Raw genomic sequence first — 25,314 nt, 5'->3', positions numbered from 1 at the left:
TGTCCAGGATACTTTCAGGAGCTCTGCAAGGTCAAAGTTATTTCACAGTGATACCGAAATGTCATTTGCCTTTTTCACTCCAAGTCTCTCACAAGTGTCCAGTAGAGTTTTCCAGAGGTTGTGGCATGTGAGATCACAACGAATGGAATGCAAACGTGGACAGGAGAATCGAGCCGTCTTCTACTAAGCCAGATATTAAGAGATTTGCAAAAATGTGCCATTTGAAGACAATGCCACTCTTCTCACTAAATATTTTTTTGGAAATACAGTTATTTTTCATAAAAATGTTATTTATGTTAACATAACATACTGTTCTTTTAAACGGAATAAACATTTTTAAATGTTCTCAGTTTTAATTTGTCATAATGAACCTCGAGATGTAGATATATATATATCTCCTGCGTAAACAAAAGCTCTGTGGGGTCCGCAGTGGTTCTGAAGTGTAGGACCTGGGAGCACTCCCTGTGAACATGGTTGGTTCAGAGGTAGCCTCCCTCACACGTGAGGTTGGACTTGCCACCTTGTGAGGCGCCCTCGTGAGCTACCCGGTCAGCTCCTGGTGTCCTGCTCACACTCATCCCAGAGGCAGAGGCTTCCTGGCTGAAGGACAGGCATTCTGTTACAGGCGGCAGTCCCATCCTTCTGCCTCCACGCAAGGGACACACAACTTGACCATCTCCTTCCTGTTTACTCTTCTCAGCCTCAGCATTCCCGAGTCCATGTGGCTCTGTCAGCGCTCCCAGGGGGCTGCTGCATCTCAGAGCACATCCAGAGGGACTTAGGACTTTCTCAGTCCTGCCCTCAGGGGTTGATGTTCCTGGGCAGGGACCCTAGTTTCTCCATTCATCCCCCCAAATGCAGTCACACAAGGTCATTACAGATTGTTCTCTTCTCCCTGTAGAGGAAGATGATCATTGAAGATGAAACAGAGTTCTGTGGGGAAGACCTGCTTCACAGCGTGCTGCAGTGTAAGGTAAGGCTGTGTGGCTGGGACTGGGGGTGGAAACTGTTGTGGGGGGCTGTGTGGGGCTTTTCCAGGTCTTTTGAGTCAGTTGTGGGGGCTGAATTTAGCTGATATTTTTCCTGGGGGTCAGATGGGTAGCTTGTACATTTCTCTAAGGTGTCCTTTTTTTTTCCCCTGGGGACCTGCCTTATAGTGTTGTGCGGTCCCTGTGGTTAATAGCCAGGAAAGGACCCATTTAACCTCATTGGGTTGGTTCATTGTAATCTTGAGGGCCGTGGTGTAATGAAAGGTTTGGAATCATTCTTTAGCATCAGATAGACCTGAATTCAAACCCTAGTTTTTGCAACTTTTTTGCTGTGTGACGTTGGGCCAGCTGCTTTAGCTTCTCTGAGTTTCCTCATCTCTAAGATGGGGAGAAAATACTTCCCAGGGTTGCCGTGAGAATTAAATGAATAGTGAGTGGGCAGCTCCTAACACACTGGGTGAATGGTAGCCTTCCTCTGATGTCTCATGGCCTGATGTGGGGCCGGAAGTACACTGCCTGGGGCAGAGTAAGCCAAGGAAACCGAGGAGGAAATGGGTTGGAGAAGCAGCAAAGCCTCAGACCAGCCTCATAGAGCTGATTTTTTTGGCAAGCAGAGTGTTGGGAATATCCTGACAATGACGGGTACCCATGTGAAGTGAGCCTTTTTGATTTCAGAGAAAATTGGAGGAGGGAGAAGGGATCCCTATTGTGTGGTAGGTGCCATCAGCAAACCTTGGTCTTGGGTTGTTTCCCCTCTCTGAGCGAGCCCCAGTTGAGTGAGCCTTAGATCAGAACTCTGGTCCCTTGGAAAGTCGAGTGGAGTGGAGAAGCGGATTTGCTGTGAGGATTTGCAATGCCCAGAGGCGGCCGTGTGCATAACCACAGCTGCCATTTATGAACCACTTACCATGTGCCAGGGGCGAACTTATATTTTATTTTTTTTACCATTTTATAGGTGATGCAGTTGAGGGTCAGAGTCTAGGGTCACACAACTGGTCATTTTAGAACTGGGACACAGAGGAGAGCTATGAGTTGGGTTCCTTAGGCTCTTAAGAGCCCTGTGCCACCGTGGAGGGTGGTGCTCACCTGAGGTTCTGATTCTCTCTGGGCAGAGCGTGTTTGATATCCTGGATGGGGAGGAGATGCGGCGAGCTCGGACCCGGGCCAATCCCTACGAGATGATCCGAGGAGTCTTCTTCCTAAATAGGTTTGCTGACATCCCCTCCCGCCCATCCTACCCGCCCCCCGCCTGCCACAATGGACTGTTCCACGAATGGCCTCAGCTTTCCATTCATGTGGTACTGAATCACGCTTTTCTGTCTTGCTTTGTTGCAGGGCTGCAATGAAGATGGCTAACATGGATTTTGTGTTTGATCACATTTTTACAAATCCGCGAGACTCTTACGGGGTGAGAACAAGATTCTGCTTCTGAATTCATAGTGTTAAATGGGCTTAAGCCTCAGTAGCTCAGAAACTGCCATTTGTGCAATGCTATGTGTTAGAAATGTATTTTATGATAGAGAGATTTTGCTTGGAGCTCCTCCGATAGGGTCCCACAGGGCTTCCTGTGGCCCCAGGACTGCCCCCGGAAGCACTGTCTCGAGGGCTTCTGGCCCAAAGTCCCAGCCAACTCTGCAGATTCTGCTGCTCACTCCAGTTGGAGGCAGGCAGGGATATGCCTGGGTAAAATCGGCAGCTGTGACATCTGTAGGCCTGGGGAGCAGGGAGGTGAGGCCATGAGTAAGAGCCTGGGCCCTCCTTCTGCTGTCATTGAACATACACTTATCCAGCCCCCCGTTTGCCAGGCTCAGTGCTAGGCACCAGGAACTCCATTCTGAATGAGATTGATGTGACCCCTTTCCCCATGTGTTCTGGACGTTCTGGTGGATGGGAGAGCTGGGAGGGTGCAGGGCTGGGATGTTTGTAAAGCCTTCTGGTGCTCACTGGCACATGGAGGCCAGTTGTCACCAGGGAGCTTTAGCCCGCCTTCTTTCTACAGTGGATGAGGGTGAGTATACAGTCCTCAAAGTGAACTTATGTTTTGATTGGAAACTTGTGACATTTGATTTGGGTGCTGTTTCTGGTACGGGACGGGAGTGATCTGGGAAATGTTGGAGAGTTGAACGAAATGTGGGCATCTGGATCCTTTCATGGTCTATTTACAATCAATGTCATGTCTGAAAACATAGGCTGTGTGTTCAGAGAAGGGGGCAGGGAGTGCAGCACTTACTACATTGCAGGTGGTGTCACTGAAGTTCATGCCCTCTGTGGGTCTCAGCCTCCTCATCTCTGCAAGTAGCCCCACCCACCTGCCAGAGGGCCAGGCTAGGAGGCCCTGAAGAGTTCTTCCAGCTCTAAGACCTGTGATTTCAGATGTGGCCACTTTCCCTCCCTGTCTCTTCGAGTAAGCTTTGTGTGAGATCATAGTTAATCAGGCTTTGGCCCCCCTCAAGAAGTGGTAGAACAAAACGATTTTCTACTCTGCTGCATCTCATTTCTCTGAACACACACCCTCTATGATGACAGAGAAAGAAAAAAAGAAATTTCATTCTCGCATTATCAGGGTTTTGAAACATTTTTATCCAGTTCTAGAATGTTAGTTCTCTTTGATAGTGAAGGGGCCAGGGGCCAGCTGTTCCCAAACCTGTTTCTGCTTCACTCACCTTCCTTCCCCTGATTATTCACTCACTAAAGAAACTTTTTTTTCCGAGTTCTTTAACATTTCAGCTTCACCTATTTTCTCTTTGTTGGCAAAACTGGCGTGTAGTCCCCTTTAGCCATTAGTCGTTTCTCTCTCCCATGTCTTCCCCCCGCCCCCATTTTCCAGTACCAGCAGGTAGCTCAAAAGGGCTCTTAGAATTAGCGTCTTGAGAAAATTAGGTTGATACAATGTTGATTTAATTTTCTGAGCTCCAAATGATTTCCTTTAATACACCTTCCTGGCAGAGGAGCTCTGTCAAGCTGATGGGAAGTCACAGCGTCATTTTGGGCTTTTGAATGAAAATGCCTCTAGCAGCTAGTATCTGGTTGTTGTCTTTTGCTGTCAGGAAAATGAAGTAGGCACCAGGGTCGTACCATTCGGGTCCAGGGTGGAGATGTTAGTTACACAGGAAAAGGCAGCCGTGTTTGTAACGCTTCAGGCAGCATCTTGACCTGAATTGATTGTCAGTGGCCATGGAGAATTGCCCTTTCAGAGATGTTTCTCTCCACTCCACTATCAAATGTGATTTCTCTCCAGCCCCTAGTGTTTTCTTCTCCCTTTTGCCCTAAGGATCACAGTGGCAGCCAAACCAGCAGGCTTGGTGTGTTTTTCAGGTGAGCAGAGATGCTCTAGAGCAGTTCCCAGGAGAGATGGGAGTGGCTGGAGTCCAGGCACACACCCCGTTTGCTTGGGTTGCGGTGGCTCTTGGATCAGGCAAATCATAAAATAGCGTGGAGAACCTGAAGCTTGGGGAGGTGTGGAGAGGTTGGAGGTGGAAAGTGGGGGACAACTGAAGTTTTTTCCCCATGTGTTTCTGATTCTGCAGGTTGTGGTAAAAGGAGAGAAGAGACAAGGGTAGGGAAATAAAGAAATTGTAAACAAGAATTGGAAGAGGCAAGGGAAAGAAAAGATTTAGATTCTTTGGGTATATGGAAGTGTATCATAAACCATAACATTATACGAGGGATTTGTGTGCCTGGGGATATTGTTGAGGTAAGAAAACATTGTTTTGAAGTGTAACAGGAGACAAAAACTGAGTGTAGATCTTGTAAGTTTCAGTGCTGTCTTAGTGGAGATTAGACAGCGTTTACAAAGTGCCTACTGGGGGTGAAGTACTGCACTAGGCACTGGAAAGAGAAAAAGATGGAAAAGGATAAGAGCTGACTCCAAGATAGCTGATTTAGTGAGTATAATATCTTACCGTTTGTTTAGTATTTTACAGTGTATAAAGGTTTTTGGCACATGGTAATTTACTTAATCCTACAACAGTCTTGAGAAATAACCTACATTAATCCCAGGTTACAGTTGCAGAAGCTGGAGCTTAAAGATATCAATTGTGTGCCCTTGATTGCACAGCCAGTAGGTGGCAGAAGTGAGAACCCCAGCTGTCCTTTCTAGAAAAAGACCTTCTGGCAGTGGCCTGTGAGGGCCACATGCCTTGAAATCACAAAATGAAATCATATTTATGCCCTCTTTTTGTAGGTGAGAGACTTTCATTGATTCATTCCCCTTCCTTGCACTGTCTTTCTTCACCCAGAGAGTCTGGAGTCTGGGGCTGGGGCACAGCCCACCGTGAGGAATGTGGTTTTCCCTCTTTGCAGCGTGTCCAGGCCTTAAACTTGTGACACCTGCCTCATTACCACTGTCTGGAAAGTGCTACACGTTCTTGGCAAATGCCATTAGGTCTTTTGCAAATGAATATAATGAAAAAATACGAACAATTGATGGCTCAGGAACAGGGGAAAGGGAGAAAGAACTGATCTATCCAAGCTGAAGTCACTTTTTCCAGAAACTTTTTCACTGTTTTGATCAAGTTAGACAGCTATCATCAGAGGCAAGGCCCTTGTCATTTAGAAAGTGACCGGATTGTGAACATTAGTATTTTTCTTTCTTTCTTAGAACTGTTGCCCCTAAAGCTTTCTGTAGCAGTTACAGAACTCTGGACAAGCAGTCAGCCATGCCAGCGTGCAGAGAGGGAAGGCTGAGCTGCCTATGCCCCTTCCTTCCTTCCTGCTGAATATTCATCAGGGTCCCCTGCAGTCACCCACTCTAGAGCTCAGCCTCTTGCTGCCAGCAGTGTAGATGGTGCATCCTCTCTGCTGTGGAGGGTCGGGACAAGTAGAATTCACCATCGAGGGCCTAGGTGTGTAAAAGGGAAGTGTAGACACACAATATAGGTCAGTGCTGCATTCAGCATAAATTTTAGTTTAAGAGTTAAAGGTACTGAAGTGGCCAAAACTGTAATCTAATAAAAATTCAAATGATTATTGTAACATAGTTATTCCTGAGGTGGGGGCGGTTGCTCTGAGGGCTGCCTGGAAGCTGTACACTGGTGTATTTTTTTCCTCTCTGCCTTGTCAGTTCCCGGCTAGCAGAGGGGCAAAGGCAAGAGAAGGGAGTGCAAATGGGGAGGAGACGAAGTGCATTGTGGTACCTGGGACTGGATCCTGGAACAGAACAAGGATCTAGTGAAATCTGCTTCCAGTTTGGAGTTCAGTTAATAGTAGTGTACCAGTGTTGGTTTCTTATTTTGACAAGTGGCAGTCTAAGATGTTAGCAGAACTGGAAACTGGGTGAAGGGTGTATGAGAACTCTCTCTGCAGCTCTGTATATCTAAAATTATTTTTAAAAAACCGTTAATTGAAAAAAGGGGTGGGGGGGGGCCAGCCCAGTGGGTCAGGTGGTTGCAGCGCTGTACTCCTAACACTGAGGTTGTCGGTTCGATTCCCACATGGGCCAGTGAGCTGCTCCCTCTACGGCTAAGATTGTGAACAACAGCTTTCCCTGGAGCTGGGCTGCTGTGAGCAGCCGGAGATTAGTGTGAGCTGCTGTGGGCTGCTGTGTGCTGCCGTGGGCTACCATGTGCTGCCAGGAGCGGCTGGTGGCCAGTGTGAGCGGCCAGCAGCCAGTGAGAGCTGCCGTGAGCTGCTGTGAGTGATGACTGACAACTGGTGACCGACTGCCCCATCTGGGGGAGGGGAGCGCAAGGCTCATAACACCAGCATGGGTCAGGGAGCTGTGTCCTACACAACTAGACTGAGAAACAATGGCTTGAACCAGAGTGGGGGGAGGCGGAAGAAGGGGGTGGGAAGGGAGAAAAAGGGGGGTGGGGAGAACCTAGGAGGAAGGAGTGAAGGGAAGCAGAGGCTATAGTCTGGAAAGGTAGGCGCTGTGACTGGGAAGGGATGTTAGAGCCCCCCAGGCTTTGGTTAGACAGGAAGCCCTGAGACTGGTGGGTGGGCTGACTGGATTCTGATTTAGCTTTCTGGCAGACTGTCTGGGTACAGGTCACTTTGTGTCTCTCTTTCCCTGTCTGTAATGTGGGGGGTACAGCATCTATTCTGCTCAGTAGGACTCTTATAAGGCAGGATATGGTGAAAAAAGATGCTGAGGAATAAAAACTGCATACTCAGGTGCCCATTAAGACGTTTTATCAGGAGTCTGAGCTAGGCCTGGTGGTGCCAAAGGCATCGGGTATTTTGAGGCGGGGATGGCAACCCCAGAGGGTGACAGTCACAGAGGATCCATTTCCTACGTGGTGTGTCCCCGGTGGGAACACTGCATTGTGCTTGCTGAAAGGCTGTGTTACTTCCCCTACCTTCTCCTTCCTGCTCCTCACTGAGCCATCTTTTCTCTCTTCCTTCCTGTCTTCCACTTACCTTGCAGAAACCATTGGTAAAGGACCGGGAAGCTGAGCTTCTGTACTTTGCAGACGTCTGCGCGGGCCCAGGGGGCTTCTCGGAGTATGTGCTCTGGAGGAAGAAGTGGCACGCGAAGGGCTTTGGAATGACTCTGAAGGGCCCTAATGACTTTAAACTGGAGGATTTCTACTCAGCCTCCAGTGAACTCTTTGAACCCTACTATGGTAAGGACACCGAGGAGAGTACGAGGGGCTCTGAGGGACAGTCCTCTGTGGGAAATTTGGGTCAGAAGCAGCTGTTACCCACTTGCTGTGTTTCCTTTCCCAGGTCTCTCAGCCTGGGATTCCCAGTCCATGTCATGAAGGTCTCAGTTCTCTCTAGTCTGTCCCTTTTTACCCCCAGCCTGTGGGATACAGTTAAACCCTTCACTAGGCAAACTCTTATCCAAGCCATATTACCATATTTTGCCATGTATAATGTGTACTTTATGCCCAAAATTGTGAGGGAAAAATAATGCGCATTTTACATGGGTAGTACTAATTCCGTATTTATGTAAATATTTTCAGTTCTTTTATTTATGTTTATGAGTTAAAAGTGTAACTCTAGAAATCAATAATGATATCCATATGCAAAATAATACCCTGGAATGGGATCATCGATTTTGTTGAACTTATGAACTTGCACTGACGAAAAGTTCTTGGCTTTCTATGATGCGTAAATATCGTAAATTTGTTACCGGTATGTAAAATTTCTTGTATCTGTTCTTGTGTTATAATTATAGTGGTACCTCGGTTTTCGAATGTAATCCGTTACGGCAGACCGTTCGAGTTCTGAAATGTTAGAAAACTGAGGCATGATTTCCCCGTAGAAAGTAATGCAAAATGGATTAATCCATTCCAGACCTTTAAAATCAACCCCTAAAACTTGCAAATTTAGCATGAATTTTACTATCTAATGATACCATAGATCCATAACATTTATGGTGTTCGTAAACTGAAATGTTCGTCAACCGAGACGTTAAAAAACTGAGGTACCACTGTATTTGTTACATAAAATTTCTTGTACCACAATATGTTAAAAAATAAATGCTAAAACTCCTTTATACTACAAAAAACAAGTACCTAAATAGAAACAAATAAAAATTTGAATTAAAAAATTAAAACTAAAGATTTTTTTCTCTGAAAGTTTGGGCCAAAAATGTGGGTGCACATCATACATGGCAAAATATGGTAACTTCTCCTTTCTTCTCTCCTGGTGACAGGAGATAATTAAACTACCTGATCTCTGGCTGAGACCTGGCAGGGTTGTTAACATACAAAAACCCCACCCCATCTCCAGACCGCGTGTGGGACCGTGTGGGGTGTGCAGAATGTACCCGTAATATAGCTCAGCAGCCCCACAGCAGTCCCCTGCACTCTGTCTTGGTAATTGTGATTTGGCAGCAAATCCTAAGTCCAAGGGGGTCCACTTTCTTAACAGTCCTTGTTAAAAAGTCGATGTTAAGGGGGGTGGGGGTTGGGAGATGAAGGTAAGGGGGATCAAATATATGGTGATGGAAGGAGAACTGACTCTGGGTGATGAACACACAATGGGATTTATAGATGATGTAATACAGAATTGTACACCTGAAATCTATGTAATTTTACTAACAATTGTCACCCCAATAAATTTAATTAAAAAAAAAAAGTCGATGTTGGTTCCAAAATGTAAGTGCTTTCAACCCAACTTTGGTCTTAAAGCCGAGCACCTTGTAGTTCAGTTGATGGCTCTTGGCTGGTCAACTCCTCTGTTCTCTGCTTTGTGATAGCAGGGCCCCATGTTTGCCTCCCGGCCCATCACTGCAGTGAGTTGCTCCTCCCGGGGGCTTTTCTCCTGGGCCTTGGGACCCAGTGGGTGCCTGTGTTCACAGCTCCTCGGGGGCACAGGGCAGAGGAGCTAACTGTGAGTTTTGTGTCCCGCTAGGCGAGGGCGGGATCGACGGAGATGGAGACATCACCCGCCCAGAAAACATCACTGCTTTTCGGAATTTTGTCCTGGACAACACAGATCGCAAGGGGGTCCACTTTCTGATGGCCGACGGGGTAGGTGATCTGCTCTTCAGAGGGTGATGCTTTGGGGATTTATCACATTAGAGGCTGGAGACTTGTTTTTGTTTCGTGTGATTTAGTCCTTTAGCTAGCTCACTATTCAGATTGTAGGGGATGTATGATGGATGTTTTTATTCTTTTGTACATATTTTCAGTGATCGCTTTGTCAAGGCACTGATGATGTGGACACCTTTGCTTGGCACAGGTGGCGCTTCTCGGCTTACTTCTTCAAAGGGTCTCAGTTGGTGTGAGACACAGTGAGGGAGGACCGTGGCTAAGATGAACTAGGCAAAACTAACCGGGAAGAACGTTTCCCGTTTGCCACCTGGATGCTGCTGCTGGCAGAGGCTGTCTGCACATGGCCACTCCTGAGCCTCTGGGTGGGCTGACAGGTGACCACATAACCGAAGGCAGCAGCTCGGGGGGAACCCCAGGAGGCTCTCTCAGGGGCTGAGCTAAAGTCAGTATTCATGGAACCTTGTTCCTTGGGCAGCTGCTTGAGGCACAGAAGGGCCCACTGCAGCCATCTCACCCGGTAATCTGACGTGTCAGACAGTCTTAGACTAGCAGAGGGACAGGGAACATGGCAGTTGCTCCAGGTTCACATGGCTAGAGGTGAGAAAAGCCTCTGGAGCTCTTCGGGTGGCCCTTCAGGCAGGAGAGTGTGGAAAGGTGAAGGAATGTGCAGGCTGAAGGTGCCCTACTGCTCGCCACAGCATTGCGCACAGCAGGGCACAGCACATAGACGCGCTGGGTGGGGGTGGGGGTGGGGGTGGGGGCTGCTCCAGCTGAGTGGGGGTGAGGGTCTCATAGTGCCTGGGAGGCCACTGATGCAGGGTGGCAACCAGAGTGGCAAACTCCAGGATTGTGTTCCTGCTTGGGCAGAAACCTTCTGCCTTGTTTTTGGTTGAACCTACAAACAGGCATGCATTTTGAGAAACACCTGTAACCTGGAAGACATTGCTAAACATTGTTGAGTCATTTAGCTGTTACCTTCATAGGACTGAGTCAGGGAGACCTGGCCTGGTTGGAGCCAGCTTAATGGAGGCCAGCCTCATTTACTAATTATTGTGATAAAAAACACATAACCTAAAATGTACCATCTCAACCACTTTTAAGTGTACAGTTGAGTAGTGTTAAATATATTCACCTTGCCATGAAACAGATCTTTAGAACTTTTTTCATTTTGCAAAGTTGAAATTCTGTGCCCCTTGAACAGTAACTTCCCCGCCTCCTCCCCCCACCCTCCTTTGCTTTCCTGTGAGCTTGGCTCCCTGCCCCCTGCTGGCATCTCCCAGGGAAGGAGACCACTCCAGGAATAGCAACTATAGTCTTTGAACAAACACCTTGTCTTTGAACAAACACTCTGGCCAGAGACTCTGCCAGCTAGAGGGAGAGGCTCCGTGGTCTTGGGCCAGGAAAGTGGGTTTTGTGAGTATGTCCTGGTCAGCAGGGGAAAGAGAGATCACTGACTGTCAGAGTTGTGCTCGCCTTCTCCTGTGTCCAAACTGGGCCTGTGCAGCGGCCAGCACAGCGGCTGAGGGAGCCCACGCAGAGAAGTCACGCTACACGTACTCCCTGGGGTCCATAAGACTCAACAGGGCATCCGTTTCCTGTCTTGTCGTGGGCCTGTGACGAGCCAGTGTTCTGCCTCTGTTCTGCTCATTTTTCCCTTGGATTCCCATGTGAGTTTTATAATTTTCGGGACCATCTCCTTGAACAAGCAGACCTGGTTCCATCCCCTGGGCATGACAGAGCCGGAAAATGGCACTGGTCCGGTAGTCATGCCTTGGTCCTAATGCTGGCTTCACCCATAACGGGCCATGTGACCATGCCAGAACAATTCAGAGGCTGCGCCGTACCTTTATCAGTCAGGCGGTGGAGAGCGATGAAAGCACTTCAAGAAATCTCAGCAAAGATGAGGTAGGGATGCTCTTTTCGGTCTTCGTCGCTGTTCTTTCCCATTCTGATCCTTGTGCTCCCATTTCAGGGCTTCTCCGTGGAGGGGCAAGAGAACCTGCAGGAGATCCTCAGCAAGCAGCTGCTGCTCTGCCAGTTCCTCATGGCGCTGTCGGTTGTCAGGACAGGTGACCCTTCTTCAGCCGTCTCCCCACCCACGACCCGCTTAGAGGCCCTGTTGGACAAGAGCATGTACAAGTGTTGACATGGAAGTTAAAAAAAAAAAATCTGCCTATATCACATGACAGTGGCAGAATGAGGAGTTGGGGGAAGAAAGTGCTGTAGAATCCCAAAAGTCCCCTCTAAAGCCAAGTCTCCCCTTAAATCGCCTCTGACTTTTAGGGGACCCAAGTTCTGGGCCCTGACTGGTCATATTTACTCCCTGACACTGCCTTACCCACCTCTTGGACTAGAACCCACTGACGGCTCTGGGTGTCTTCTCTCTAACCCAGGCGGCCACTTCCTCTGTAAAACCTTTGACCTGTTCACACCGTTCAGCGTGGGGCTCATCTACCTGCTGTACTGCTGCTTTGAACGAGTCTGTCTCTTTAAGCCGATTACCAGCCGACCTGCCAACTCAGAGAGGTGAGGTTTTCCTCTCCATTGTCATCAGACTAGTTGGCTAAATGGCAGAACACAAATCCTGGTGCAGCTTTCTGCTCAAGCTACAGTAAAAACCTTGACTTTAAAGAAGTGGTTAGCGCCAAGAGGAGGCGGGGTTCATGTCTTTATGGTTCTGCGATAGGCCAGGTCAGCCTCTGCCCCCGTCTCCACGTGCCTTATTCACCACTCTCATGGAGGAGATCCTTGACTTGACGCAGGAGAGAGAAGGTGACCAATAGAAGGGATATCTGGAGGGATATGGATCGGGGCAGGACCAGGGGACTACCTGGCAGGACACAATGTCCGGGCACGGTGTGAGGGAAGATGTGGCTGATCCAAACTGCTGGGTGGCTTGTTAAAACCCAACTTCTGGGCCCCCTCCCTGGAGAGTTTGATTGATGAGGTCTGTAACTTACCAGACCCCCAGGTGATGGTGATGCAGCTAGACTGGCACAGGGCACTGGCACTCTCTACTGTCCTAGAGAGTAGAAATACAACCCAATGTAACACGGAAGGATTTGAGGTGAATGTTTGCAGCACAGAGTTTGTGCTGTGTTTTGCGCATAGACGTAAGGCTCCTGAGCTGTGTGACCCAGCAAGGGGCTTGGGGAGGAGGACTGGTGGCGGGGAAGCCCTGCTCAGTGGAGTGACGGGCTTTCTCCTGCAGGTATGTGGTGTGCAAGGGCCTGAAGGTGGGCATAGACGACGTGCGGGATTACCTCTTCTCAGTCAATATTAAGCTCAACCAGCTGCGGAACTCTGATTCCGATGTCAACCTTGTGGTCCCCTTGAAGGTGATCAAGGAAGACCAGGAATTTACTGACTACATGATACGGTCCAATGAGAGGTGAGCAAACCAGGTGTTTTTTGCTGGCTCCACTAGGGTATCTGGGAAGCCAGAGAACGAAGGACTGAATGACTGGCTCTTGGTCAACCCTGGAAAATGGGTAACTGGGATTGGTCTGCTCGTTCCAGGGCTCCCTGGGACTTAGAGTACCTTGGGGACCCTCATCCTACTCCCACACCCTGTGACAAGGGTGATCGGTGGGAGCCTTGTTCTGCGTCCCTGGTGGCAGAAGTAATTTCCCTTTAATTGCTTCTGTTTGTAGAATGCCATCATGGTTGTTGCCTTGTAAAGCTGCTGTTTGGAGGCAGGAGATGGCTGGAAAGCAAATATGTGACATGCTTTGGAAGTTTCTGGTACCAAAGCTTTTGCCAGTTCATGAGTTCCCCAGATGGGTGATCTGAATGCTGTTCTTTTTTTTTTTAACCTTCTTTAATTGTTTTCCTCATCCCTGTTAGTGGTAATAATTTAAAGTTGTGACAGTTGGCTCAGTTTTCTAAGTGGGCAACCATTGGATGAAAGTTTTTTGAGGTAGCTTGGAGAGTTGTATAGTAACAATGAATCAGAAGAAGTGCTTTCTTAAGGGTCCAAACAGGTGGACCATTTTATCCATTCATCTGTCAATGGACATTTAAGTTGTTTCCACATCTTGGCTATTGTGAATAGCTGCAGTGAACGTGGGGATGCTGATACCTTTCCGAGATCCTCATTTCAGTTCTTTTGGACAAACACCCAGAAGTGGAATTGCTGGTCATGATGGTAGGTGTTTTTTCATTGCCTCCTTGCTCTGACCAGTTCCTTCAGTGTGATGCTGAATTGAAGTGATGAAAGCAGACATCCTTACCTCGTTCTTGATTTTAAGTGTAAAATGTTTAACCATTAAGTATGATGTTAAGGGTAGATTTTTGTAGATGTCTTTTATCAGATGTCTTTTCTTCTGTTCCTAGTTTGCTGAGAGTTTTTATCATAAATGGATATTTAATTTTGTCAAACACTTTTTCTGTATCTATAGAAATTATTTTTCTTCTTTATTCCATTTATAGTGAATTACATTGATGATTTTCAAATGGTAAACAGATCTTGCATTTTTGTATGAACTCCAGTCGGTCATGAGTTACCACTCACATATTGCTGTATTTGATTTACTAATATTTTATTAACGATTTTTGTGTCTATGTTCATAGGGATATTAGTCTCTGAATCTGTATTCTTTTGAAGTCCTTATCTGGTTTAAATATACATATTTTTAAATGCTATAAATTTCCCTTTATAATCCCTGTGTATAAATATATTAAAAGAAAAAAGGGTCCAAAATCAAAGAAACTAGAAAAAGAGAAAATTAAGCCCAAAGGAGAACAACCAAGATTACTCTACCCAGCAAAGCTATCATTTAGAATCGAAAGACAGATAAAGAGCTTCCCAGACAAGAAAAAGCTAAAGGAATTCATCACCACCAAAGTATAGTTACAAGGAGTCTTAGAGGGACTTCTTTAAGATGAAAAAAAAAAAAAAAAGATAAAAAATGTGAATAATAAAATGGCAATAACTACATGTCTATCAACAATTACTTTCAATGTAAATGGATTAAATGCTCCAATCAAAAGATAGGGTGACTGAATGGATAAGAAAACAAGACCCTTACATATGCTGCTTACAAGAGACTCACTTCAGATTGAAAGTAAAGGGATGGGAAAAAGATATTTCATGAAAATGGAAAAAAGAAACAAAAAATCTGAGTAGTAGTACTCATGTCAGATAAAATAGACTTTAAAACAAAGGCTATAAACAAGAGACAAAGAAGGACCCAGTAATCCCATTCTGGGTATTTATCCAAATAAACCCAGAACTCTACTTCAAGGGGATGTGTGCATCCATATGTTCATTGCAGCATTGTTTACAATGGCCAAGATGTAGGGGCAGCCTGGGTGTCCGTCTATGGAAGAACGGATAAAGAGGAGGTGGTACATATATACAGTGGATATTGTTCAGCCATGGAAGGGAATGGGTTCTTGCCATCTGCGGCAGCATGGATGGACCTGGGGGTATTGTGCTGAGTGGAGTATGTCAGACAGAGAAAGACAGATGTAGTGTGATTTCATTTATATGTGGAGTCTTAAGAACAAAAGTAATAAACAAAACAGAAACAAACTCATAGATACAGAGAACATTTTGATGGTTGCCAGATTGGGGGGATGGGGTTTGAGGGGGTGAAAAAAGGAGAACTAATTAAGAAGTCAAATTGGTTGTTACAAAGTATTCATGGGTATGTAGAGTATAGCATAAGGAATATAGTCAATAATATTGTAATAGCTATGGTGTTATATGGCTACTAGATTTATCAGGGTGATAGATGGGAAGTGGGCTGGGGGGCAGGGTGAAAAAGGTGAAGGGATTAAGAAGTACAAATTGGTAGTTACAAAATAGTCTTGGGGATGTAAAGTAAAGCTTGGGGAATATAGTCAATAGTATGGTAATAACTATGTATAGTGCCAGGTGGGTACTAGACTAGTTAGGGGGATCACTTCTTAAATTATGTAAATGTCTAACCACTATGCTGTACACCTGAAATATAAAATAATACTGAATGTCAGCTGTAACTGAAAAATTAAAAATGGGGGAGAACGGTGAAGGGGAATAAGAGGTTCAAATTTGCAGGTATAAAACAAATAAATCTTGGGGATGTAATATACAGCATAGGAAATATAGTCAATAATATTGTGATAGTGTGGTACAGTGTCAGATGGTTGCTCTATAGACATATAAGAAACAATTTCCTTTTATTTTTTAAATTCAATTACAAATACTATAATTTTTAAATTTTATTTAATTACAGCATATATAATATATAATATAAATTTATATAGTAAATTTATATATATATATGTAAATAAATAGATAAATAAATAAATTTTCCTTTGGGGACAGCTGTAGCTGAATCTCCCACATTTTGATGTTACCTTCTTTTTATTACTATAAAGTTCAAAGTATTTTTAAAATTTCCCTTATGATTTGTTTTTTGACTCATGGATTATGTAGATGTGTGATATTTAATATCCAGCTATTTTTGGCTTTCCAAGATACCTATTAGATTTATCCCACTATACTCAGAATATGCTCTGTATGATTTTCATCCTTTGAAATTTATTAAGGCTTTTTTTTTTTTTTTATGGCCTATCATATTATCCATCTTGGTAAATATTCCAGCTGCTGTCATTGGGTATAGTGTTCTATCAATGTTAATTGGGTTGAGTTGGTTCATAGCCTTTTTTCAGATCTTCTATATCTTAACTGGTATTTTGGCTACTTATACTGTCACCTGCTAAAAGAGGGCTGTGAAAGTCTTCAGTTATGATTGTTCAATTATGATTTGTCTATTTATTTAGTTTTGTTAGTTTTTACTTCATATATTTGGGATCTGTGTTAGTAGGCATATGCACATTTAAGATTTTGCCTTCTTAATGAGTTGACCTCTTGTCATTGTGAAATATCCTCATTATGTCTAGTATATTCTTTGTCTTGAAATCTACTTTGTCTGATAGTAATATAGCAACATCAGCTTTCTTTTGCTTTTTACATGGTTTGTCTTTTTATGTCCTTTTATTTTCAATGTGTCTTTGTATTTGTAAGTAACATATGGTTGGGTCTTACCTTTTTATCAAGTGTGACAGTCTCTGCCTTTTAATTGGTGTGTTTAGTACATTTATATGGACTGTAATTGTTGATATGTTTGGGTTTAAATCTTTTATCTTGGTTGTTTGATTTCTGTTTGCCCTGTCTGCTATTTGTTTCTCTGTTCCTTCTTTCCTTCCTTTTTTAGTGGAGGGGTGGGGGGGTGAATTCAGTTTTTTTTAGTAGTATTTCTTTTTATCGCCTTGGATTTTTTTTTTTTTGTCTTTTGTGTTATGTTTTAGTTGTTACTCTAGAGATTACAATGTGCATCTTCAATTTATCATATTTTACCTTCAAAGTTATTCTGCTTCATGAACAATGTAACGACCTTAGCACAGTAAGCATGCATTTACAGTCCTCCTTCCTTTGTGTGTTCTTTTATTAAAAAAACCATATTATACATTGCAATTATTTTTATTTCAAACAGAGATTTAAAGACACACACACCTATATATGTACATCTAATTTTTTTTAATGGTTCCTTGATATTTACTGACATATTTAGCCATTCTGGTGTTCTTCATTCTTTCCTTCAGAACCAGGTATCTATTTGGAATCATTTCCCTTCACCCTAAAGAATTTCTTTTGGCCTATTTTTGTAGTGCAAGTCTGCTGGAGCCTAATTCCTTCGGCTTTTGGCTTTTGAAAATGTACTTATTTCTCTTTCACTTTTGTAGGATATTTTCACTGGATATAGATTTTGAGGTTGACAATGTTTTTCTTTCAGCACTTTAAAGGTATTGTTCTCTGCTTTCCTTATTTTCTAATGAGAAGTCAGTCATTGTTCTTACCACTGTTTCCCTGTATATCCTGTGTTCTTTCTCCTCTGATTGCATTCATGATTTTCTGTTTGTCTTTTGTTTTCAGCGTGTTGTCCATGAGTTGTCTATTTATGGTTTTCTTTGTATGGACTCTGCTTGGGGTTCTCTGATCTTGGATCTGTGGATTGATTTCATTCATCATTTTGGGGAAATTCTTAGCTGTTGTCCGTATTTTTGTCCTATTCTTTCTTTCCTCTGCTTCCAAGATTCCAATTATATTTATGTTAAACTGCTTGTTATTGTCCCACAGAGTTCATGTGCTCTGTTATGGTTTTCACTTTTTTCTCTATGTTTTCGTTTGAGTTTCTGTTGGCCTGTCTGTCCTCATGTTCACAGATTCTTTCCTCTATTGTCTGTTGATAAGTCCATCAAAATAATTTTTTATCTCTAATACCATATTTTTCACTTTTATAATTTTTATTTGCTTTTAAAAATATGGTTTCTATATCTCTGCTGATATTCTCCATCTTTTTATGCATGTTATACAACTTTTCCACTAGATCCTTTAATATGTTTTTCAGTTATTTTAAAGGCTCTGTCTGATAATTCCAACATTTGGACCATCTCTGGGTCTTGTTCTATTGGACTAGTTTTCTTTTGTCAATAGGTCACATTTTCTTGCTCTATCACATGTCTCATTTTTTATTCAATGCAGACATTGTATGTAAAAGAACAGTGGAGACTAGAGTAGAGAGGATGGCTGTTAGTGTAGGCGGATTGAGTCAGTTTGTCTGTAGTTGAAGTGGGTCTGGGTTTTGTTGTTGCTCTATTTAGAATCAGTTTACCACTGCTTTACACTTTTAAGGATGGTATTAGAACCTTCCTTTTAGCAGGACTTGGGATTTGAGTGTCCGAAGGGTTTGACTCAGTTTTTCTGCTTTACCTTCAGCTTTCAGCAGGCCCATGTAACTACACATTGGGGTGTGGTCGAGGGGGTTCTCTGTCAACTCTCCAGCCCCTCCCCCAAATATACATGGTCACTGCTCCAGCTAAACTTTTCTGTCCTGATGTCTTTTAGCTGTCTGTTTTGGTAATCCTTCTGAGATAAATGTTTTTTCTTTTCTTTTTTATTCTAGCCACTGTAGTCTGCAGATCAAAGCTCTGGCCAAAATCCATGCCTTTGTTCAAGACACGTGAGTGTTGCCCACTTTCCAGAATTCACCTATTTCAAGGGAAGATCTTTTTGTTTTATTTATTTATTTCATTTCAACAAACATTTAAAAACACCTACTCTTTTATCTCACACTCTGCTGTGGTCTGTGAAGGGTGCCAGAGAAGCAGATGGATTCACCTTGCCCCTAAAGACTTTACATTGTCTTTGGGAAGATAAGAGGAACCAGGGAAAAGGATACAGGAAAAGTTATTAACAGTGCATCAGAGGGTGTAGAATGCATAACGTTCAGGGGACACAGAGTAAAGAGTGATGGAGAGAGGAGAGGTAGGACTGGTTAGGAAGAATCTCTGGTAGGGGCGAGCATAAGCTAGCTCAGCTTTCTGAGGCAATGTGATGTCTGTCAGGGTGGACGTAATGTGGCCTGTACCAGCAGAGGAGGAGCCAGAATGTACCTGTGGGTAACTGGAAAAGGGGGTGTGGGAAGGGAACCCTGTCATCCAGGTGGTTGGTCAGGAGGGCAGTCTCCTCCCGTTCCTTTGGGTGGGAAGGGGAGGTCATCCCGTCTTCAAGAGGCAGAGCCGTGTGACTGATAAACGCTCCGGGCTAATGGCCGCATGGCCTCCGTGTGCGCACACATTTCATTCACACGGGCTTCCGCTCGGGGGTTCTGAGGGCGGCACAGGAGGCACACTCCTTGTCCCTCACGGAGGTTTCAATCACTTGTCTCTTCATTTTGCCAGGACCCTGAGTGAGCCTCGGCAGGCAGAGATCCGGAAAGAGTGCCTCCGTCTTTGGGGGGTGAGCGTCTCCCCAGCCCACTGTTTATCTCGGGCAGGACAGCCATCGAGGAGAATGGGATTGCCTCCCAACCCCGTCCCCTAAGGTCTCCCGCCCCATGGACATGGCTGCCTCCCCTCCAAGCAGCCCAGAGCTGAGCATCTCGGTGTCGTTGGCTGCTGCCTCCCCGGCCCTTGCACTGCCAGTTTGGCCCTGCCTCTGGGTCCTAAAGGACAGGGTGATGGGTGAACAGGCCTTATTTTGCTGCCGGTGGCCCTGTGTGGCAGTGCTGACCCCAGAGAGCCCCAGAGAAAGGGAACTGGCATTTGGAGCGCGCTCCCACAGGGCCTGAAAGGGAGCGGTGACTGGGTTACCCACCTCCTTCGCCCTCTGTCTGGACTCCTGTTACAGGCCGTTTCCTCTTCCCCAGTCTGAACCTATCCCCTCGCCTACATAGACTCAAACGCCTTGGTCAAAAGTGTATTTGACAGTCAAAGCTCTTTGCTGTCTATTCAGATCCCAGACCAGGCTCGAGTTGCTCCTTCTTCCTCAGACCCGAAATCTAAGTTCTTTGAGCTGATCCAGGTAAGTTTGGTATCTGGGGAAAACAACACGTTAGAGAGGCCTAACTCTAAGTGTGGAAGGTGTCACTGAAACCCCAGCGGCCTGGCCTCCCGAGGGCTTGTGGAGGTACCACCCTGGCTCCGCGGGGCTGGCTGAGGCCACCGCAGGTGGGAGCCGTTGGCGTAGGGCGGTGTTCCCCGAGGGTCCGTCAGGCTGCCTGAAGGTTCTGGTCCTGATGGGCCACCTGTAGTGGTGCTGAGTATCGCCCCCCGGTGAGTGTGGTGTCCTGTGGGATTTGCCTGCAGGGGAGACGTGAAGTGTGAGATGAGCTTAGGCAGGGCAGCTGGGCAGAAGGCCGGGGGGCTGCCAGGAGACCCCCACGATGGGGCTGGCCTATCCTTGGCTTCGTGTCCTGCTTCTGGTGAGCTGGTCCTTGGAATTCTTCCACCCTGTTTTTTCCTACCACCCGACTTCTAGTTTTTCCCGGGGCTTCATTTAAATCTGGCCCAGATAGTGGGTCACTGCATTGGTTTTGTGGGGCCAGGGACTGGAGAATGAGGTTGAAGATGACCTCGAAAGATTAGTATGTGTACATTTTTCTGAATGGGGTGGAGAGATCACTTAACTGCTCTCACACCAACTGCTGGTGAGTCCTTGCCTTCTGTTTTATCGAAGGGGTGGCTTTTATATTCTGGTGACATTTCCTTACAGGTCTGGTAAATCGATCTATATTTGGGGACTTGGTGCTGTTTCCTTTCTCAGCCTCTCCTAATAGGTCTTAAAGGAACACTGTAGGCAGATAGAATTAGATCCCAGTCAGTGCATGGTTAGGGAGAGCAGGGGTGCAGGGGGGGCTGTTTCAGAGATGGAGTGCTTCCTGCCCCTCACCTTTCCCAGCCGGCCCCACCCCCACATAGGCAGCGTACTGAGCGCCTGTCCCTTCCCCCAACCCAGCTGTGTTTTCTCTGACCCGGGGCTGCAGGGCACTGAGATTGACATCTTCAGCTATAAGCCCACACTGCTCACCTCCAAAACCCTGGAGAAGATCCGCCCCGTGCTTGACTACCGCTGCATGGTGTCTGGCAGTGAGCAGAAGTTCCTCATCGGCCTGGGGGTAAGTCTGCGCTGGCTGCCTGCCCACCTGGGGGGGTGGGAAGCTTGCCCTCTGTCTTTGGAATCTGGACAGCTGCCTGTCACTCTGTGTGTCCTCTTAGCACCAAGAAACTGGGGCTTTGGCCCCAGGAAAGGTATTTCTTGCAACTTCACTTCCTTTCGTCCTCTGAGTTAGCCAGTTGTCATTCATTCATTCTTTCTTCCATTTAGGTATATATTTGCTTATCTCTGCATTGCTAAAGGGAACCTTGTCAGCAGGCTAATCGGGCTTGAGCCCATGCAGCCGTTTCTTTGTAACCACCCCATGTCATCCCTTCTTGCAAAGATACAACCTTTCCTTCCTCGGGGCCCTTGGACTCTAAAATGGGGTGAGGGGAAGCCTTGGCAGTTCTGTGTGTTACTTAATTGGGTAAACTCATTGCCCTTTCTTTCCACTCTGATTTGTCTTTCTATATAATTTTATCTTCCTTCCTTCTTTTCTGTGTGTCCACTCGCATTTCTCTTTTTACTTCTTCTCTCCCGGTCTGCTCTCTGGACCCTTCAGCAAACCCACCTCAGACATATGCTAAATCTTTCCTGAGGGCCACTAATCATGGACTTAGGCCTTTGGAATGGTGCCCGGCTGTGTCCCCACCTCGGGCACTGAGCCGGGTCTCTCCGGTGGAGGACAGCACGGTCATTATCACTGAAGTAGAACCAACTCGTCTCTCCCAGACATTGTCTTCTGACATTTCCCAGCCCTGTCAGCTGGGGGCTGCCAACTAGAAGCCCTTTTAAGGTCTGAGCCTCTCGCCCCTCAATCTCCATGCCTGCCTGAGCCAGGCCTTTCTCTCTGCCCGTAGAAGTCCCAGATCTACACGTGGGATGGCCGCCCGTCAGACCGCTGGGTCAAGCTAGACCTGAAGACAGAGCTACCCCGGGACACTCTGCTCTCTGTGGAGATCGTCCATGAGCTGAAAGGGGAGGTCAGAGGTGGTTCTGCTCATGTGTCCTGGCCCTGCCAGCTAGGAAATGGGGGCACAGCTGAGCTTGGCCCTTCGCCCCCAAGTGAACTGGGTTACATGGTATATGGTGCCTGACAGGGCCCACGGCCAGGGGAAAGCTTTGTAATTATTCCTTCACCTAAGCCATGGTATGTTCAGGTAGGAAACCCCAGTCCCCATATGTGAAAGAGGACACGTCTGTCAGCTTGCATCCAGGGCCCTGGTGGGCCTACTGGGTAGTTTTTAGCTGCTGATTTAATTTTTGACCAGGGATCCCTTGGGAAAGAAGCAGCTTGTTGTTCCCCACGAGCTTTGGGTGTTACAGCCATACGGATGATGTAGAACCGTCACTGGGAACAGTTGGCAGGAGTGGGAAGCCAGGCCCTTGCTGGGAGAACCAGGGGTTTGAAGTGTAAGGAGGCTTATCACCCAAAGCCTCAGATCTCTGTCTGCTCACAAGCCTGGGCCAGTCCGGTGCTAAGAATCAGCTGGGAGGGAGGCAACAGAAATATCCTGTGTTTAGAGCCCTTCCCTTCTCCCTCTGTAGGTAGACTGAGGCCAGCGTGCCACGGTGGGCAGAGGGGGCCCAGGCTGATGCCTGGCAGGGTGGGCAGTGTACTTGTCCTTCTAGGGGAAGGCCCAGCGGAAGATCAGTGCGATCCACATCCTGGATGTCCTCGTGCTGAATGGCAGCGACGTGCGGGAGCAGCACTTTAACCAGCGGTCTGGCCTGGGCCCTGGGGAGGGTGGGCGGGGAGGGCCAGGCAGCTCTATGGCAGCAGCCTGAGGGTGGGCCCGCACCCAGGCCTTCTCTGCTTAAGGACACCTTCACAGTTTCCTCTCTTCCAGCCATGGGCTGGTTCCAAAGTCGGGGGAGAAATGGGCGTGGCACTCCAGAGTGTGCTCGGGCTTGGCTTGGGGGGCACGTGCCGGCACACTCCCACCGTGCCGCAGTTGTGCAGCTCAGACATGATGTTTGGGTTAAGGCTGAGCGAGGGGAGGAGGAGGGTCTTCTCTGAAGAACATGTCTCGTCCCATTTAAGTCAGTTCCTCTGGACCCTACAACCCCACAGAGGCACTTTTGTTGGTGGGTGGGTGCCTCATTGTTAAGGGAGTAGGGGACCAAAAGGAGGGCGGGACAGGTTGCACCATCACGGCTGACGTCACTCGGCTTATCCGAGTGGGTGGACTGTGGTGTGTGGTTCGGGGGATGGAGCAGACACAACCAAGATGATACGGGAGTGCGTGGAGCTGCCTGAGCTCAGCTGAAGGCTCACGTCAGGGAAAGCCAGATGTAGCGAAACGAGAGGTCAGAGAGAGGGAGAGGGCATGCATGAAGACGTCAGCAGACAGCGACAGTGGGGGCTTCCTGAGGGCATGAGTGTGCCTCTTGGAGCAGTTTTGCTTTGGGTTCAGGAATGTTCTCCCACTGACACTGTGGAAACGCCCTGGGCCAAGAATGCTGGTGGAGGCGCCCTTGCTTGTGTCTGAGAGACTGTTTGGATTGTAGAATTCAGCTTGCGGAGAAATTTGTGAAAGCTGTTTCCAAGCCTAGTCGGCCGGACATGAATCCCATCAGGTGAGAGTATCATTTCTTCCTCTCAAATCCCCCTCCCCTGCTGCTGCTTTCTGGCCAATGCCTGCTTTCCTTCACGTCCTGTGAGGGATGGGGGAGGGCTCAGTGGAGGGAACCAGGCAAGGATGGTTCTAGAAATAAGACTGCCCTTGATGAGTGATTTGTTTGGGGGTGCTAGTCAGTGGCTCCTTCTCCCCAGAGTCACCCCCATCCTGCCTGTCACAGTGGGCCGGCCTCCACAGGAGAGTCATTCTTAGGGGTTAAGGTGTCCTCATTTGAGATGCACCTGGCACATAGGCACCTTCGTGAGTCACACAGTCACACTTGAGTATCATTAGCATGTCACCTGGCCGTTTCATTTTTTTTCAGGTAAGTAAAGGGTGCTGAGGGAACGGGAGTTTTGAACATGAAAAAGAGAATGGTTTGAGGGAGTGGGATCCTTGGTGCTTGGGAAGAAGGCCAGGGTTTGCTGCCATGTTAGGTTGTGTGAACGTTCCAGGCCCCTGAGGGAGGAGAGGAGGATGAGAACAGTTAGGGAGCAGACGGATGGAGAATGGATGTGCCAGGAGAAGCAAGGTCTGAGGTTATTACCTCTGGAGCTTCATATGTCTACAGACTGAGGTGTCTATACTTTATTAAAATAATTTTTATTTTTTTTAACATAAATTTACTTAAAATTAAATCCAGTACTGAGAATGCACTTTATAGATGGCTTCTGAAATTCAAAAAGCAGTTTCTTCCTGCACTTGAAAATGTCCCGTGTGCCTGGTCACGACAGGCAGCTCCCAGGCCCCTCCCTCCGTTGCCTGTGGTCCGTTTGCTGGGTCTCTGGGGACCTTCCCCAGCAGCAGTTCCCAAGGCGCATTCAAGGGCCCCGAGAGGTGAGGGGCTGGGCGTCAGTCAGGAGCCATGCCCTCTGTGGTAACAGGCCTATGAGGACTGCTTGGAAGTAGCTGGTACAGGAAGGCCTCAATCCATGTAGTCACACGTGGGCAAGAGTCCACACGTTGGTTACAGTGTGACGAACTGGGGTGGGAATGCTGGCAGAGACATATTTGTCTGCCAGCCCTTCCTCTCCCCCGTCTTCCATGCCAGCCCTTCCTCTCTCCTTCCTGTCTTCCATGCCAGCCTTTCCTCTCTCTCCTGTCTGCCATGCCAGCCCCTGCTCTCTCCTTCCTGTCTTCCGTAACAATAGCTGTACTCCCCATTTGCCCTGGGGCAGGCCGAGGGGTGCGTGGCAGCTCTGAAACCTAGAGCTTGTCTCTGTAGGACAGCAGTGTGACACGCTTGGGGTCCACATTCTTCGAGGGTTGGGTGGTGCAGGGGCCTGAGGCTGAGGGCAAGGGGAGGCACAGCCCCTGCCTGCCAGCTGCTCCCCCCACCCCCAGGAAGCTTGTCCTCTCTCCGTCCCTCTACCTGCAGGGTGAAGGAGGTGTACAGGCTGGAAGAGATGGAGAAGATTTTTGTCAGGTGAGTGCTCAGGATTGGAGGAGTTGGGTGGGGGGTGGGAGCACGGCCGTGGATTCATTCTGGTTTTGTGTGTAGAGATGGTTGGGTGGGTGGGGAGCTGGCCCACAGGCCCCGTCTGCCCCCGACCTGCCTTGCCTCGGCGCAGCGTGGCTGCACTGCAGCCGAGAGCCCCCCGGCTGAGAGCTGATTCAGCACCCTGTCAGGAGGGGAGCAGGCGGGTATGTGTCGGGCAGAAATATGGGCTCATTGATGTTGTAATAGTTACGATTGTCCCTGTGAGGGGCCGAGTAGCAAGCTGCTTGAAACACTATAAATCCCAGCTCCTGGTGCTGACACAGAGAATGAGCCTGGAAAGGTACAGGGGGCATAACTGCTTCCTTACATTCTTAGTAGTGTTGGGGTG

At 47.2% G+C, this 25,314-nt stretch overlaps 1 protein-coding gene across 2 annotated transcripts in view; it reads left to right on the top strand.

The window, feature by feature from the left end:
* Nucleotides 1-25,314, top strand: part of CMTR1 (cap methyltransferase 1) — a 45,217-nt gene that overhangs the window by 16,489 nt on the left and 3,414 nt on the right. Inside the window, exons 6-21 of one of the 2 annotated variants that reach the window (XM_019718410.2) lie at nt 902-973; nt 2,102-2,196; nt 2,325-2,397; nt 7,357-7,555; nt 9,294-9,412; nt 11,409-11,505; nt 11,830-11,962; nt 12,648-12,827; nt 18,391-18,447; nt 19,169-19,226; nt 19,722-19,790; nt 20,752-20,883; nt 21,725-21,847; nt 22,497-22,588; nt 23,376-23,444; nt 24,864-24,911. In XM_019718410.2, the coding sequence (XP_019573969.1) occupies nt 902-973; nt 2,102-2,196; nt 2,325-2,397; nt 7,357-7,555; nt 9,294-9,412; nt 11,409-11,505; nt 11,830-11,962; nt 12,648-12,827; nt 18,391-18,447; nt 19,169-19,226; nt 19,722-19,790; nt 20,752-20,883; nt 21,725-21,847; nt 22,497-22,588; nt 23,376-23,444; nt 24,864-24,911 (1,616 nt within the window). The remainder of the gene's footprint in view (nt 1-901; nt 974-2,101; nt 2,197-2,324; nt 2,398-7,356; nt 7,556-9,293; nt 9,413-11,408; nt 11,506-11,829; nt 11,963-12,647; nt 12,828-18,390; nt 18,448-19,168; nt 19,227-19,721; nt 19,791-20,751; nt 20,884-21,724; nt 21,848-22,496; nt 22,589-23,375; nt 23,445-24,863; nt 24,912-25,314) is intronic. The other variant, XM_074332884.1, reaches the window with a different exon arrangement.

This window comes from Rhinolophus sinicus, linkage group LG05, assembly GCF_036562045.2.
Source record: "Rhinolophus sinicus isolate RSC01 linkage group LG05, ASM3656204v1, whole genome shotgun sequence".
NCBI classification, from domain to species: domain Eukaryota; kingdom Metazoa; phylum Chordata; class Mammalia; order Chiroptera; family Rhinolophidae; genus Rhinolophus; species Rhinolophus sinicus.
The sequence above is the reverse complement of the archived record's forward strand: the minus strand, read 5'-3'. Positions and strand labels throughout refer to the sequence as shown.